The following is a 17,719-nucleotide window of genomic DNA, read 5'->3' as shown; positions in this document are numbered from 1 at the left end:
TCATGTCCTCATGTCCTCATGGCCTCATGTCCTCATGTCCTCATGGCCCCATGTCCTCATGTCCTCATGGTCTCATGTCCTCATGTCCTCATGTCCTCATGGCCTCATGTCCTCATGGCCTCATGTCCTCATGTCTTCATGGCCTCATGTCCTCATGTCCTCATGGCCTCATGTCTTCATGGCCTCATGGCTTCATGTCCTCATGTCTTCATGTCCTCATGTCCTCATGGCCCCATGGCCCCATGTCCTCATGGCCTCATGTCCTCATGTCTTCATGTCCTCATGTCCTCACGTCCTCATGTCCTCATGGCCTCATGTCTTCATGGCCTCATGGCTTCATGTCCTCATGTCCTCATGGCCCCATGTCCTCATGGCCTCATGTCTTCATGGCCTCATGTCCTCATGTCCTCATGTCCTCATGTCTTCATGGCCTCATGGCTTCATGTCCTCATGTCTTCATGTCCTCATGTCCTCATGGCCCCATGTCCTCATGTCCTCATGGTCTCATGTCCTCATGTCCTCATGGCCTCATGTCCTCATGGCCTCATGTCCTCATGGCCTCATGTCCTCATGTCCTCATGTCCTCATGGCCTCATGTCTTCATGGCTTCATGTCCTCATGTCCTCATGTCCTCATGTCCTCATGGCCCCATGTCCTCATGTCCTCTGGTCTCATGTCCTCATGTCCTCATGTCCTCATGTCCTCTGGCCTCATGTCCTCTGGCCTCATGTCCTCTGGCCTCATGTCCTCATGTCCTCTGGCCTCATGTCCTCTGGCCTCATGTCCTCATGTCCTCATGGCCCCATGGCCCAATGTCCTCATGGCCTCATGTCTTCATGGCCTCATGTCCTCATGTCCTCATGTCCTCTGTCCTCATGTCCTCTGGCCTCATGTCCTCATGTCTTCATGTCCTCATGTCCTCTGTCCTCATGTCCTCTGGTCTCATGTCCTCATGTCCTCATGGCCTCATGTCCTCATGTCTTCATGTCCTCATGGCCTCATGTCTTCATGGCCTCATGTCTTCATGTCCTCATGTCCTCATGGCCCCATGGCCCCATGTCCTCATGGCCTCATGTCTTCATGGCCTCATGTCCTCATGTCCTCATGGCCTCATGTCTTCATGGCCTCATGGCTTCATGTCCTCATGTCTTCATGTCCTCATGTCCTCATGGCCCCATGTCCTCATGTCCTCATGGTCTCATGTCCTCATATCCTCATGTAGTCATGGCCTCATGGCTTCATGGCTTCATGTCCTCATGGCCCCATGTCCTCATGTCCTCATGGTCTCATGTCCTCATGTCTTCATGGCCTCATGGCTTCATGTCCTCATGGTCTCATGTCCTCATGTCCTCATGTCTTCATGGCCTCGTGGCTTCATGTCCTCATGTCCTCATGTCCTCATGGCCCCATGTCCTCATGTCCTCATGGCCTCATGGCCTCATGTCCTCATGGCCTCATGGCCTCATGTCTTCATGGCCTCATGTCCTCATGGCCTCATGTCTTCATGGCCTCATGGCTTCATGTCCTCATGTCTTCATGTCCTCATGGCCCCATGTCCTCATGTCCTCATGTCCTCACAGCCTCATGTCCTCATGTCCTCATGTCCTCACAGCCTCATGTCCTCATGTCCTCATGTCCTCATGTCTTCATGGCCACATGGCTTCATGTCCTCATGTCTTCATGTCCTCATGGCCCCATGTCCTCATGGTCTCATGTCCTCATGTCCTCATGTCTTCATGGCCTCATGTCTTCATGGCCTCATGGCTTCATGTCCTCATGTCTTCATGTCCTCATGTCCCCATGTCCTCATGTCCTCATGGTCTCATGTCCTCATGTCTTCATGGCCTCATGGCTTCATGTCCTCATGGCCCCATGTCCTCATGGTCTCATGTCCTCATGTCTTCATGGCCTCATGGCTTCATGTCCTCATGGTCTCATGTCCTCATGTCCTCATGTCTTCATGGCCTCATGGCTTCATGGCTTCATGTCCTCATTGCCCCATGTCCTCATGTCCTCATGGTCTCATGTCCTCATGTCCTCGGGCCCTCGGGTAATACCAGTAGTGCGTTCTATCTGCTTTACGGCGCACTACCGTTCCTTTACAGCTCCTCTGTTTATCCACAATCACTGCCGCCAATACAGGGGCGTATTAGGGGCCGTGAGCGTATTGTAAATGGAAGTTTATGGTAAAATGGCCCATAAACGCGCGGCTGTATAAGTCTGGACGATTCCCCCCCGATCCTTTATGGGCGGCGGGAGGAGAGCTATTTGCTCCCTTTACTGTCTTTCCTTTTATTTGCTCTAATTATTATCTAACGACGTAGTAAACACCTTTTGATTGGCGGGACACAGATTCCAGGAGGAGGCGGGGTTTGTTGTTGTTTACCTTTTTTCACTGTTGGGCCGATAAGATCAATATGTTTTTATTTTGTTCAAAGGGAACGGAGTGGTCCACCATTTTGTTTTTGAGCGGTCGAGAAATGTGCCCTGAAATGGCCGCCGTGCATGTGTGTGTGTGTGTGTCTGTATCTGTGTGTGTGTGCGTGTGTGTCTGTGTGTGTGTGTGTGTGTGTCTGTATCTGTGTGTGTGTGCGTGTGTGTGTCTGTATCTGTGTGTGTGCGTGTGTGTCTGTGTGTGTCTGTGTGTGTGTGTGTGGGTGTGTGGGTGTGTGTGTGTGAGTGTGTGTCTGAGTGTGTGTGTGTGTGTGTGTGTGTGTGTGTGTGTGTGTGTCTGTGTGTGTGTGTGTGTGTGTGTGTGTGTGTGTGTGTGTGTGTGTGTGTGTGTGTGTGTGTGTGTGTGTGTGTGTGTGTGTGTGTGTGTGTGTGTGTGTGTGTGTGTGTGTGTGTGTGTGTGTGTGTGTGTGTGTGTGTCTGTGTGTGTGTGTGTCTGTGTGTGTGTCTGTGTGTGTGTGTGTGTGTGTGTGTGTGTGTGTGTGTGTGTGTGTGTGTGTGTGTGTGTGTGTGTGTGTGTGTGTGTGTGTGTCTGTGTGTGTGTGTGTGCGTGTGTCTGTGTGTGTGTGTGTGTGTGTGTGTGTGTGTGTGTGTGTGTGTGTGTGTGAGTGTGTGTGTGTCTGTGTGTGTGTGTGTGAGTGTGTGGGTGTGTGTGAATAAACATTTTGATACAGTTCATTTTTGAAGCGTTAAAGGAATTTTAATGATTCCACATTGAGATGTTGAACCACAGAAGAAGAGGGTTGAGAGTAGGACTGTTTACGGCTGAACGTTTGACTTCACAGATAACGACCGAGGAAGTTGTTCCTCATTAATGACGAGCGCAGCGCCATAAAACACTCTTTCCTTCACGCCGCCATGTTTTCACTGGAAGAGATCAAACATCGTGAAAATAGAACGGAGCTTCACGTGATGTGTGGAGCTCCTTCAGAGCCGCGGAACACACGCTCCGTGGTCGATGTCGAGCGCCAGAGAAGAAGAGTGTGAGCGTGCTCAGTGAGGTGTCGGGCTTTTATTGTGAAAAGTAAGAAGGGAAGGACCGTTTATCAGAAGTGGACGTCGTCATGGTGACGTCTGTCGTTGGTTTGAAGCTTCGAGTTTGTTCATTTTAAACCTCGACATCTCGGTTTTTTTGCAACCAGTGAACAGGAAGTGACCATATATGGACTGAGGAGGACGTAGAGCCGCTGTATCGGTCTCTGGAGTCGACCTGTCAATCACCTGTAGCTCCGCCCCTAAAGCGTCCCCTGCTTCATGGTCTGACTCTAAATGACCATGAAGTATAAATGATGACATCATGCTGTATAGAAGAAGACTTGAAACTGGAGACTGAGACATGAACTCATGTTTACAATGTTTACTGAGGGAAGAAGAGTCATGATATAGCCTTCTATACAACCAGAGGAGTCATTCTAGAGACTTCTATACAACGTTTTTAAAGTAAACAACTGAAAACATCTTCTAATCCCCGTCAGTCCATCCGGCAACACTGGAACACCAGTATAACATTCAATTTATAGCGCTTCTCTAAATACCCGAAGTCTCTTTACAGTCCAGAGTCCAGTCGTCACACACAGTCGTCCCGGTGGTGGAGCTCCATCAGGAGCCACAGCTGCCCTGGGGCCGACTGACGGAAGCGTGGCAGCCAATCAGCACCTCCGGCCCCTCCCCCACCACCAACACACATTCACATCCATACGAACCGGGGTGAGGTTGCGGTAAACTATTCACGAGCTCAATTAGATGCTGTGTGTGATTTGACTGTGAACACCTGATGAAGGGGGGGGGCCAGCTGTCCCCCTCCTGAGGACAGCGGCGGCCATCGCTGCTATCAGAGCTCATCAGCACACATGTCTGCGTCTCTGTGGTGAAACCTCCTTTACTGCCATCATAAACTTTATGGTGGCGAAGCTCTCATTACGCTCTGTTGACCCAAAAATGAGACACGAACACAGCGTTGCTCCTCGCGACGCGGACCACGTGTTCACACGAAGACCTCCTTCAGGGACTCGCTGCACGGATCCACTCTGCATGTTCATACACAGAGCTCCATGAGGCACGTTGCAGCTAACAGGACTTTCATATCCAGATAGTTCAGATGAATCAGATGATTTACTTAGAGGCGCTTCAGTGAAGAGCTGTGAGGAATATGTTGTTCACATGAAACCAGAATGACACATTAGAGATGAATAAAGGATCGACTGTTGTGAGGCATCTCCGAGGAGCATGTCAGCTAAACATGCTCCCAAACTGGTTGGAATGGTTACGTTCTGAAAATCATTTTTGATTTATTTTTAATGAATAAACATAAAGTGGGTTTAACGTTAGCTGTAATACAGACACAACGTTAGCTTTAATAAAGACATAACGTTAGCTTTAATAAAGACACAACGTTAGCTTTAATAAAGACATAACGTTAGCTTTAATAAAGACATAACGTTAGCTTTAATAAAGACACAACGTTAGCTTAAATAAAGACATAACGTTAGCTTTAATACAGACACAACGTTAGCTTTAATAAAGACACAACGTTAGCTTTAATAAAGACACAACGTTAGCTTTAATAAAGACATAACGTTAGCTTTAATAAAGACACAACGTTAGCTTTAATAAAGACACAACGTTAGCTTTAATAAAGACATAACGTGAGCTTTAATAAAGACACAACGTTAGCTTTAATAAAGACATAACGTTAGCTTCAATAAAGACACAACGTTAGCTTTAATAAAGACACAACGTTAGCTTTAATAAAGACATAACGTTAGCTTTAATAAAGACACAACATTAGCTTTAATAAAGACACAACGTTAGCTTTAATAAAGACATAACGTTAGCTTTAATAAAGACACAACGTTAGCTTTAATAAAGACACAACGTTAGCTTTAATAAAGACACAACGTTAGCTTTAATAAAGACACAACGTTAGCTTTAATAAAGACACAACGTTAGCTTTAATAAAGACACAACGTTAGCTTTAATAAAGACACAACGTTAGCTTTAATAAAGACACAACGTTAGCTTTAATAAAGACACAACGTTAGCTTTAATAAAGACACAACGTTAGCTTTAATAAAGACACAACGTTAGCTTTAATAAAGACACAACGTTAGCTTTAATAAAGACACAACGTTAGCTTTAATAAAGACACAACGTTAGCTTTAATAAAGACCTGGCGTTAGCTTTAATAAAGACATAACGTTAGCTTTAATAAAGACACAACGTTAGCTTTAATAAAGACACAACGTTAGCTTTAATAAAGACACAACGTTAGCTTTAATAAAGACATAACGTTAGCTTTAATAAAGACACAACGTTAGCTTTAATAAAGACACAACGTTAGCTTTAATAAAGACACAACGTTAGCTTTAATAAAGACATAACGTTAGCTTTAATAAAGACACAACGTTAGCTTTAATAAAGACACAACGTTAGCTTTAATAAAGACACAACGTTAGCTTTAATAAAGACACAACGTTAGCTTTAATAAAGACACAACGTTAGCTTTAATAAAGACACAACGTTAGCTTTAATAAAGACACAACGTTAGCTTTAATAAAGACACAACGTTAGCTTTAATAAAGACACAACGTTAGCTTTAATAAAGACACAACGTTAGCTTTAATAAAGACACAACGTTAGCTTTAATAAAGACACAACGTTAGCTTTAATAAAGACACAACGTTAGCTTTAATAAAGACACAACATTAGCTTTAATAAAGACACAACGTTAGCTTTAATAAAGACACAACGTTAGCTTTAATAAAGACACAACGTTAGCTTTAATAAAGACACAACGTTAGCTTTAATAAAGACACAACGTTAGCTTTAATAAAGACACAACGTTAGCTTTAATAAAGACACAACGTTAGCTTTAATAAAGACACAACGTTAGCTTTAATAAAGACACAACGTTAGCTTTAATAAAGACACAACGTTAGCTTTAATAAAGACACAACGTTAGCTTTAATAAAGACATAACGTTAGCTTTAATAAAGACATAACGTTAGCTTTAATAAAGACACAACATTAGCTTTAATAAAGACACAACGTTAGCTTTAATAAAGACACAACGTTAGCTTTAATAAAGACACAACGTTAGCTTTAATAAAGACACAACGTTAGCTTTAATAAAGACACAACGTTAGCTTTAATAAAGACACAACGTTAGCTTTAATAAAGACACAACGTTAGCTTTAATAAAGACACAACGTTAGCTTTAATAAAGACACAACGTTAGCTTTAATAAAGACACAACGTTAGCTTTAATAAAGACACAACGTTAGCTTTAATAAAGACACAACGTTAGCTTTAATAAAGACACAACGTTAGCTTTAATAAAGACACAACGTTAGCTTTAATAAAGACACAACGTTAGCTTTAATAAAGACACAACGTTAGCTTTAATAAAGACACAACGTTAGCTTTAATAAAGACATAACGTTAGCTTTAATAAAGACACAACGTTAGCTTTAATAAAGACATAACGTTAGCTTTAATAAAGACACAACGTTAGCTTTAATAAAGACACAACGTTAGCTTTAATAAAGACACAACGTTAGCTTTAATAAAGACACAACGTTAGCTTTAATAAAGACACAACGTTAGCTTTAATAAAGACATAACGTTAGCTTTAATAAAGACACAACGTTAGCTTTAATAAAGACACAACGTTAGCTTTAATAAAGACACAACGTTAGCTTTAATAAAGACACAACGTTAGCTTTAATAAAGACACAACGTTAGCTTTAATAAAGACACAACGTTAGCTTTAATAAAGACACAACGTTAGCTTTAATAAAGACACAACGTTAGCTTTAATAAAGACACAACGTTAGCTTTAATAAAGACACAACGTTAGCTTTAATAAAGACACAACGTTAGCTTTAATAAAGACACAACGTTAGCTTTAATAAAGACACAACGTTAGCTTTAATAAAGACACAACGTTAGCTTTAATAAAGACACAACGTTAGCTTTAATAAAGACACAACGTTAGCTTTAATAAAGACACAACGTTAGCTTTAATAAAGACACAACGTTAGCTTTAATAAAGACACAACGTTAGCTTTAATAAAGACACAACGTTAGCTTTAATAAAGACACAACGTTAGCTTTAATAAAGACACAACGTTAGCTTTAATAAAGACACAACGTTAGCTTTAATAAAGACACAACATTAGCTTTAATAAAGACACAACGTTAGCTTTAATAAAAACACAACGTTAGCTTTAATAAAGACACAACGTTAGCTTTAATAAAGACACAACGTTAGCTTTAATAAAGACACAACGTTAGCTTTAATAAAGACACAACGTTAGCTTTAATAAAGACACAACGTTAGCTTTAATAAAGACACAACGTTAGCTTTAATAAAGACACAACGTTAGCTTTAATAAAAACACAACGTTAGCTTTAATAAAGACACAACGTTAGCTTTAATAAAGACACAACGTTAGCTTTAATAAAGCTAACGTTAGCTTTAATAAAGACACAACGTTAGCTTTAATAAAGACACAACGTTAGCTTTAATATAGACACAACGTTAGCTTTAATAAACACAACGTTAGCTTTAATAAAGACACAACGTTAGCTTTAATAAAGACACAACGTTAGCTTTAATAAAGACACAACGTTAGCTTTAATAAAGACACAACGTTAGCTTTAATAAAGACACAACGTTAGCTTTAATAAAGACACAACGTTAGCTTTAATAAAGACACAACGTTAGCTTTAATAAAGACACAACGTTAGCTTTAATAAAGACACAACGTTAGCTTTAATAAAGACACAACGTTAGCTTTAATAAAGACACAACGTTAGCTTTAATAAAGACACAACGTTAGCTTTAATAAAGACATAACGTTAGCTTTAATAAAGACACAACGTTAGCTTTAATAAAGACACAACGTTAGCTTTAATAAAGACATAACGTTAGCTTTAATAAAGACATAACGTTAGCTTTAATAAAGACACAACGTTAGCTTTAATAAAGACACAACGTTAGCTTTAATAAAGACACAACGTTAGCTTTAATAAAGACATAACGTTAGCTTTAATAAAGACACAACGTTAGCTTTAATAAAGACACAACGTTAGCTTTAATAAAGACACAACGTTAGCTTTAATAAAGACACAACGTTAGCTTTAATAAAGACACAACGTTAGCTTTAATAAAGACACAACGTTAGCTTTAATAAAGACATACCGTTAGCTTTAATAAAGACACAACGTTAGCTTTAATAAAGACATAACGTTAGCTTTAATAAAGACACAACATTAGCTTTAATAAAGACACAACGTTAGCTTTAATAAAGACACAACGTTAGCTTTAATAAAGACACAACGTTAGCTTTAATAAAGACACAACGTTAGCTTTAATAAAGACACAACGTTAGCTTTAATAAAGACATAACGTTAGCTTTAATAAAGACACAACATTAGCTTTAATAAAGACACAACATTAGCTTTAATAAAGACACAACGTTAGCTTTAATAAAGACATAACGTTAGCTTTAATAAAGACACAACATTAGCTTTAATAAAGACACAGCGTTAGCTTTAATAAAGACACAACGTTAGCTTTAATAAAGACACAACGTTAGCTTTAATAAAGACATAACGTTAGCTTTAATAAAGACACAACGTTAGCTTTAATAAAGACACAACGTTAGCTTTAATAAAGACACAACGTTAGCTGTAATAATAAATAAATAAATTTAATAAAGACACAACGTTAGCATTAATACAGACATGATGTTAGCATTAATAAAGACTTAATGTAAAGAAAAGAAAAAGAACAGAAACCAATGTAAACTGCTAATATCGTTTAGACCTGATGTATTAAGAGTTGATAACTTTTACCAAACTAAAAAGTCACCAACTACACCTTCCAAATATAAACAGCACACATTTTCTATTCTCCGTGATAATACATTAAACTTCAGTTTGACTTTTCCCAGAGGAGACTCTCGGCCTCAGGCTGTCGTATGTACAGATGATGTTATAACATGTGACCTCTTAACCTGTGATGCTCTGCGGTGGGTTCAGTGTGTGTGTTTATTGTGCATTATTCCTCTTTACCCAGCATACTGCAGCGCATCATGAGTGAAGAGGCGTTTCTCTAGTGAATGAGTGTTGTTGACTTCCCTCTGGTGACTGGTGCTTTACCCGTCTTTATACGATCACTTTGAAACAGCTGCAGTCATAAACTAGTTCACATTTGCCCACATTAGATTCATAATCAACAATACATATTTCCATCTGCACTTCAGAGATGATTTTACTGATACTTGCATCATTTTGGGTGAATGTTAACTGCACATAAAACATTGCAGTGGATTGTTTAAGGTGCCAACAAGGCAATAAAACACATGAAATCCAGCCTGAGTAACTGGTTGATGCGTTCAAAGGTTTATCAGACAATAAAACCCTTCGCACTGGTGTGTGGTGTTTGATTGGCCAACGCGTGTTGTGTGAAAGCAAAAGTTGAGCCGAGTTCAACATGTCATGGGGGTGAATCCTCTGGAGACGTTTCACTCCGATCTGGATGGACTTGACTAAAGGGTAAAGGTGAAGAAGATCCAAGAGATTTTACTCTGGAAATCAACCTAAAACTAAAATAAGTAGGACATCTTTGACTCAGCGTCCAAAGGAATTCAACATGGTGGAGTCCCCCAGGGCTCAATCCTTGGGCCTCTTTTATTTTACTCTTCCAGGATAAATCAATGTTCGGCCTCCCAGCCTTCTGTTTATCCTAGACTGGTCGTGGTGACAGGAGAGGCTCCTCCTCCCAGGCCAGACGAGATACAGTTTATATAAAATCCCTTTATATCCGTCCGCGGTCGTTGCGTAGACGAACTGGTGAGTTGAGAACTTTGCCAAACATAAAACATAAAAACATCCAAACCGACGTTAGAAAACGACTCCCGGCCTCAAGTTCAAGACGACGCCGCGAAGAGCCGACACTCGGCTGATAGGCTCAATCAGAGGAGATAGGACTGTTGTTGGAGGCCGAATGGAGCCAGCAGGGCAAAGGTCTGACACACACACACACACACACACACACCAGCAGATAGCAGGATCCTGTGTTTGTCCAGCGGCCTCTTCGCCCTTTGGACGCCGCACCTCAGCTGAGCATCAAGCAGCAGACGTCTTCTCTTCGTCCTCATGTCCTCCTGCTTCTTCATCCTTTCTTTCTTTCTTTCTTTCCTTCTTTGAATGTGTGTTTTGCCTTAATGTCGTTGTCGTGTCTGCATGAGAGCCGGAGTCTCTTCGTACAGAACGTTTCAATAACGATGATGAGCTAAACGAATGAATGTTCCGAATCAGATGATGTTGAAAGAATACAGAAAGAATGAAGCTGAGTGAATGAATAATGATAAAGTCATTAATGTCACATCTTTACCTTCTTTGTCCTTTACTTCCTGTCTGTGTTGACAAATAAAGGTTAAGGAACATCCTGTGAGGTCATCTGCAGCAGATGAAGCCTGTTGGTCTGTGTCATGAAGTCAAAGCCAACACACGTAGAACGTATAAACACGAGTGGAGCTGATTCATATATCTCCATTTAAATCTCATTCACTTGACTTCCCAGCATGATTTGTGTTCTTGTAGAGTGAAAAAAACAGACGTGATGAAAACTTGCCGTTTGACTTTAATACATGTTAAATTAATTAACTTATTTTTACAAATTACATTTATAAACATAAACATGATAAAGTCTGATAATCATAAACATTTACAAGACATTTAGTGTTTGCAAAGCAGAAAGAAAGTAATCAGGTGTGTTTTGCTGCAATGGAAGAAGTATTCAGACTTCTTTAGGCGGTAAAGTATGAATACTACACTGACAGTACGCATGGAAGTAAACATGTAAACATGAGTTTATGTCTCAGTCTCTAGTTTCAAGTCTTCTTCTATACAGCATGATGTCATCATTTATACTTTATGGTCATTTAGAGTCAGACCATAAAGCAGGGGACGCTTTAGGGGCGGAGCTACAGGTGATTGACAGAGGATGCTTTAGGCATGGGCGTTGTTGTCAATATCGCCTTGCGTTGTGCGATATTTATGCCAGTGTTTGTTTACTGTAATTTTTCACCAGAATTAGTGTGGAGGCCCAGCTGTTGGCTTCACACGACGGTTCTGGACATTTTAAATATCACTAATATATAATATAACACCAGACGTATTGTTTTGACAGAAGAGACACAGGAAGTGCAGCGCAGTTAAAGACTACGTGTGGTCATCCTCAAACAGAAAATATGTGATTTGCATGTAGAAGTGAGATCACACATTAGCGCGCTAACAGCTGTTAATCAGTTAAATGAGTTCCCAGAGAACCACAAAGGAACCACGAGAGTTTCAATGGCTGTTGGTCTGGCGCTGCTGGTTCTGTTGTGTGGAAGACCACATGACCAAAACCTGAGATTCTTCTACGACTCAGATGGACATGGATCTCTCCTGGTTGGATCATCGGAACAAAAGATGAACTCCATTGATAGTTCGAAGAAATTAACTCCAACTCCCAGGGTGCATTGCAGCAGGAAACATCCAATCACAGAGCAAAAAGATTACGCAACTCGCTAAATCTAAAGATGACACTGATGAGGAAGACGATTTCACCATCGATGGGAAGAGACGCACTAGCTGGCTAGTTAGCTGGTTAGCTAGTTAGCTAGCTATCATGTTCTACTCCAGAGCGACGGGGAGTGTAGCATTAAAGCATGGTTAGTTAGCTTGTTCAGTCCATTGAGGTGGAGCTAGTTAACTGATCACATGACCTGCATCCCAACAGTGACATCTTCATCATCCTTCATGGGGGTTATTGCTCCTAGAAGCCAAACACCAGCCTCTGGAGGCCTCTGGAGGCCTCTGGAAGCCTATAGAAACCTCTTGAAGCCTCTGGAGGCCTCTGGAAGCCTATAGAAACCTCTAGAAGCCTATATAAGCTTCTAGAAACCTCTGGAAGCCTCTGGAAGCCTATAGAAACCTCTGGAAGCCTCTGGAGGCCTCTGGAAGCCTATAGAAACCTCTAGAAGCCTATATAAGCTTCTAGAAACCTCTGGAAGCCTCTGGAGGCCTCTGGAAGCCTATAGAAACCTCTGGAAGCTTCTGGAGGCCTCTGGAAGCCTATAGAAACCTCTAGAAGCCTATATAAGCTTCTAGAAACCTCTGGAAGCCTCTGGAGGCCTCTTGAAGCCTCTAGAAGCCTCTGGAAGCTTCTGGAGGCCTCCGGAAGCCTCTAGAAGCCTCCGGAAGCCTCTTCCCCAGGCAGCGCTACCAGAGCCGCTGTCTGACAGCAGCTCCCCGGCTCTGCAGCTGCATCGCTCCATCAGATGGAAACAATCTCACACAACGCAATTACAAATAAGTGGACCAACAACACGGGGCACGTGAAGGTCTTCTCTCCCAACCTGTCGGTCAGAATATCTGATTATCTGCAGCGGCGGCCAGAGCAGACAGGAAGTGAGGCAGGAAGTCTCTGAGTTCGGTTCTGGGGTTTGGGGGAACCTTTAAGTCCAGATCCCGAGGTCCTCGGCGTCCGTATAAAGTGTCTCTCAGTACTCCTCCTTGATGTTCATGGGCAGCGAGGACGGGGACACCATCCCGTTGCTGCCGCTGCTGCTCGTCACCATCGCGGCACCGTTTCCGTGGAGGAGGCCGCCGCCGCCGCTGGGAGGCGTGGCCACGGTCGTGGAGGATGCCGGCTGCTGGAGCTTCTTCTTGTTGATCTTACGCTCCTTGGCTCGACGGTTCTGGAACCAGATCTTCACCTGAGGAAGAAAAAAGCTCCTTCTTTACTACAGACTGACTACAGAAGGATGCTTTCGGGGCGGGGCTTAAGGTAATTGATTGGCGTACCTGTCTCTCCGACAGGCCGAGCGTCGTGGCGAGCTCCGCCTTCCTCCTGATGGTGATGTATTTGCTGTAGTGAAACTCTTTCTCCAGCTCCAGGCGCTGGTGGTCGGTGTAAACCACCCGGTACTTGTCTTTAGTCCGCGTCTTTCCATCTGTGAAGCACAGGGACATCATAATAACAACAGTACCACTACCAAGAATAAGAAGAAGAAGAAGAAGAATCAATGCCAACATCAATCTTCTCATCAAAGACAGACAGAAAGCTGAGAGCCGTAGATCTTCGTGAATGTCGCCCAATCGGTTGAACTCCTTGTATCCTGCTTGTTTAATTGGTTTAAAAAGTGAAATATAGGAGCAACACATTTTGGGTTTGGTAACCAACGATAAACCCTGAAGCGACGAGGCTCGCCAAAGTGGACTAACCAAAGTGACCTTCAGCCTCTACGTGGCTCCTCAGTCCTAACGCGCTCACTTCCTGTTCAAAGGAAGCCAAGATGGCGACGACGAGGATGCAGAACTGAAGGCTGCAGAGCGTCCACCCAGCGAGGAGGAGCACGTCTCATTGTGACGGACCTCTGATGGACCTGTTCTCACCTCCTGGATTCAAATGTCTAGCGGCCTCGGGGCATTTGCATGAGCGGAGCCGAACCGGCTTCAGGGGACGACTCAGCGTTCAGGTCCGGACTCCTCGGGCTCACTGTGGAGACGAGGCTCGGTTGACTTTAGGGACCTCGTGATGTCAAGAAGGAAAAGATCACATGACCGGCCGGGAAGAAATCATATGTCGTCATGGTGACGTCACCCATTGGTTTCCGGCCCGCCGCCATGAAGACTCCAGTTCACCTGTAGCTCCGCCCCTAAAGCGCCCCCTGCTTTATGGTCTGACTCTAAATGACCATGAAGTATAAATGATGACGTCATGCTGTATAGAAGAAGACTTGAAACTAGAGGCTGAGACATAAACTCATGTTTACAATGTTTACTGAGCGAATACATCAAGAGAAGTAGAGTCACTATATAGACTTCTATACAACCAGAGGAGCCCCCTGGTGGTCAGGAGAGAGAATGCAGCTGCAACACATGAAGCATAGACTTCTATACAACCAGAGGAGTCGCCCCCTGGTGGTCAGGAGGGAGAATGCAGCTTCAACACATGAAGCATAGACTTCTATACAACCAGAGAAGTCCCCTGGTGGTCAGGAGAGATAATGCAGCTTCAACACATGAAGCATAGACTTCTATACAACCAGAGGAGTCGCCCCCTGGTGGTCAGGAGGGAGAATGCAGCTTCAACACATCTGCTTTGGATTCACTTCATAGAACCAGCTGAAGCTGAGGCTGAAGCAGATGTGAAGACGCACAACAACGTGTTCCTCTTCACAGAAATCCTGCCGACCGTGAAGCAGCAGAAACGCTGCGAATCAAAAGCTCTCGCTAAAGCGACATTAACCCTGAACACACAGCAGATTGAACAAGCGTCTTTAAACACACAGCGTTTCAGTGGGGGGGGGGGGGGGGGGGGGAGCCGACTTTCTGCTTCCTTTGTGAAAGTAAAGACCAACAGTTTAATTGTTGCGTCGACCGCTAATGAAGAAGAGTAAACACTGAAGCTCCTCAAGTCTGACGGGTTCACTCAACCCCCGCTGACAGCCTTCATGCTAAGCTAGGCTAAGATACACACGTTTACCTGCCCCCCAGCCAGTCTTTATGCTAAGCTAGGCTAAGATACACACACACGCGCACACACAATCGGGTCATACTTTAAATATTCAGAGAAATCATAATTAAATACGAGTAAATAAAGAGAAAAGAATAAAACCGAATTTAAATTAATCACAAAATAACTTCTTTTATTGATTATTATTGTTGTTCTTAATATTTAAGAGGCGACGTGTTCATTATTTACACCATTTGTTCCCTTTAAATGTCAGATTCATAAAAACGTTCAACTGTGTCCGTTTCCCCTGAAAATAATAATATTAATATAATAATAACAACAATAATAATAATAACTATAACAATGATAATATAATTATAATAATAATAATAATATTTGTTTTAATAATAATGCAACATTCACTCACATATTTAATCATCAATACATCTGATGAACGGATGATATCGGAAACGTTCACGTTTCATTCATAAGTTAAATAATTAAATAAAGGGGAAATAATATAAACAAATTAAATATGATACAACAAACAAAACGGCTCTTAATTATTATTATTATTATTATTATTATTATTATTATTATTATTATAAAGGACACATGTGATTAAAAGGTTTGAAACACAATAACATGTCAGAAGTATTTTAAACTATTAATAATTAGAAGATAAAGTGTTTTAAACAGCCTGAAACGAGCAGGAACTATTTATTAAGTATGAGTTAAAGTTAAAGTTAACATTAAAGTTAGAGTTAGAGTTAAAGTTAGAGTTATAAAGTTAAAGTTAGAGTTATAGAGTTAGAGTTATAGAGTTAAAGTTAGAGTTAGAGTTATAGAGTTAGAGTTATAGAGTTATAGAGTGAGGTATGAAGTCGGAGTCCTACTCGGGTTGCCGGGCGGCGCGGAGCTGCGCCGGATCCAGTCGTACGGGTTCCTCCTCTGCGGGGACCCGGGGCCCAGCTGGCCCGCAGACGCGTTCAGGGACGTGGACAGCAGCCCGGACTGCCCGGAGAACTCCGGGGGGCTGAACCCGAGGGGGGGCCCCACCACGCCGGGCCCCGCGGACCCGGAGGGGGGCCCCCCGGCCGCGTAGTGGTGCGAGGACCAGTCGTCCCGGGGCGGGGGGGGCGGGTAGGCCGGGCTCCAGCCGCCGGAGCCCGGCTGCTGCACCGACAGCGGGTCTGCGCTGAGGCCGTGGTGGTGGTGCGCGTGCGGGAGGTGCGCGTGCGCGTTCGGGTGGTACCCCGTGAAGTCCGAGTACTGCGGGGCCGCGAAGCCCTGCGGGCTGAGGCCCAGGCCCGCGTGGCGGGGCCCCGGGGCCCCCGGGTACAGGCCCGGGTCCTTGTCCAGCTGCAGGTAGTACATCTTCCCAGGTGAGGGGACGCCCTCCGCATACTGAGGATCCAGCCTGAGACCTGCGGCGCTCACCTGCGACCAGGGCAATGACTGCTGCGCTCACCTCCACCTGTCTGTCGCTCCCTCTCTCTCCCTCTCCCCCCCCACCTCTCTCTCCACCCCCCTCTCTCCCTTTCTCTCTCTCTCTTTCTCCCCCTCTCTCTCCACAACCCCCTCTCTCCCTCTCTCTCCCTCTCCACCCCCCCTCTCTCCCTCTCTCTCTTTCTCACTCTCTCTCTCCACCCCCCCCTCTCGCCCTCTCTCTCTCTTTCTCACTCTCTCTCCACCCCCCCCCCCTCTCTCTCTCTCTCTCTCTCTCTCGTGCTCCATCACCGTTATAAACTGCTGCAGGTCACATGTTCACTTTTATTGCTCTTATCTCACCCCCTTCTCTCACTCCTCTTCCTCCTCCCTCCCCCATCTCCTCCTCCTCATCTTCCTCCTCCTCTCCATCTCCTCCTCTTCCTCCCTCCCCCCTCCTCCTCTCTATCTGGTATCATTTGCATCAAAGTCAGCTGCATTTCAAAGTGAAAGAAACTGAATGACAGTAAATAAAGAACTAACATGACTATCATATATTGTATTAATAAATGTACTGTACACATGTATTTATATATTAATTAATACATTTATTAAATACATTTATTTATATATGTATGAATACATTTATTAAATACATGTATTTATACATTTACTTATTTATTCATGTATTTATTGAATACACTTATTTATTAATGTATTTGTTTATGTATACATTGATGTATGTGTTTGTTTTTTATATATGTATTTGTTTATTTAATGCATAACTAATGGGTTTATTATATAATTTATGTATTTTTCTTCACTTTCGTTTATTTGTTTTGTGTAAACTGAGTTTATGATATTTTGTTATTATTTTTTTGCAATAATTGTTTTTTAAGGGACAAGAAATAAGAAAAACAATAACAATGCACTTAAGAAACTACGTTATATATTACTTTTAAAACACTTAAATCATGGAATATATATTCATCGTGTACTTTTACTTCAAGATCTGAGAATAAAAAATAAAAATAAATTAATAAACTGACATTTTATCACTAAACCAACTAAAATGTTTCGATTCAAGTCAAATGTGTTTTTTCAGTTTATAGTGATGTTATATAATGAGATGTTGATGTAAGTTTATAACGTTAACTTCATTCTTTTGTTTTCACGTTGGATCTTTTTAATTTCTCAGGTTTTATTTTTACATTTATTTAAATGTAACAAACTTCTCCAAAGGATCAACTTCAAATGACCTGAAACACCCAATTCAGTTTCTGATCGACAATAGATTTCCTTGTTTTGTTGTTGTTGTTGTTG

The 17,719-nt window shown here is 42.4% G+C and overlaps 1 protein-coding gene across 1 annotated transcript; it reads right to left on the bottom strand.

Annotated features, from left to right (window-relative positions):
* Positions 1-13,010: 13,010 nt before the first annotated feature.
* cdx1b (caudal type homeobox 1 b) lies at positions 13,011-16,345 on the bottom strand. Its single transcript, XM_056411053.1, has 3 exons — positions 15,865-16,345; positions 13,315-13,463; positions 13,011-13,226 (listed from the first exon to the last, which is right to left on the bottom strand). The coding sequence occupies exons 1-3, from the start codon at positions 16,343-16,345 to the stop codon at positions 13,011-13,013; spliced, it is 846 nt and encodes a 281-aa protein (XP_056267028.1).
* Positions 16,346-17,719: the final 1,374 nt, after the last annotated feature.

Source organism: Pseudoliparis swirei, unplaced genomic scaffold (assembly GCF_029220125.1).
Source record: "Pseudoliparis swirei isolate HS2019 ecotype Mariana Trench unplaced genomic scaffold, NWPU_hadal_v1 hadal_47, whole genome shotgun sequence".
NCBI classification, from domain to species: Eukaryota; Metazoa; Chordata; class Actinopteri; order Perciformes; family Liparidae; genus Pseudoliparis; species Pseudoliparis swirei.
This window is presented reverse-complemented; position numbering and strand designations above follow the sequence as displayed.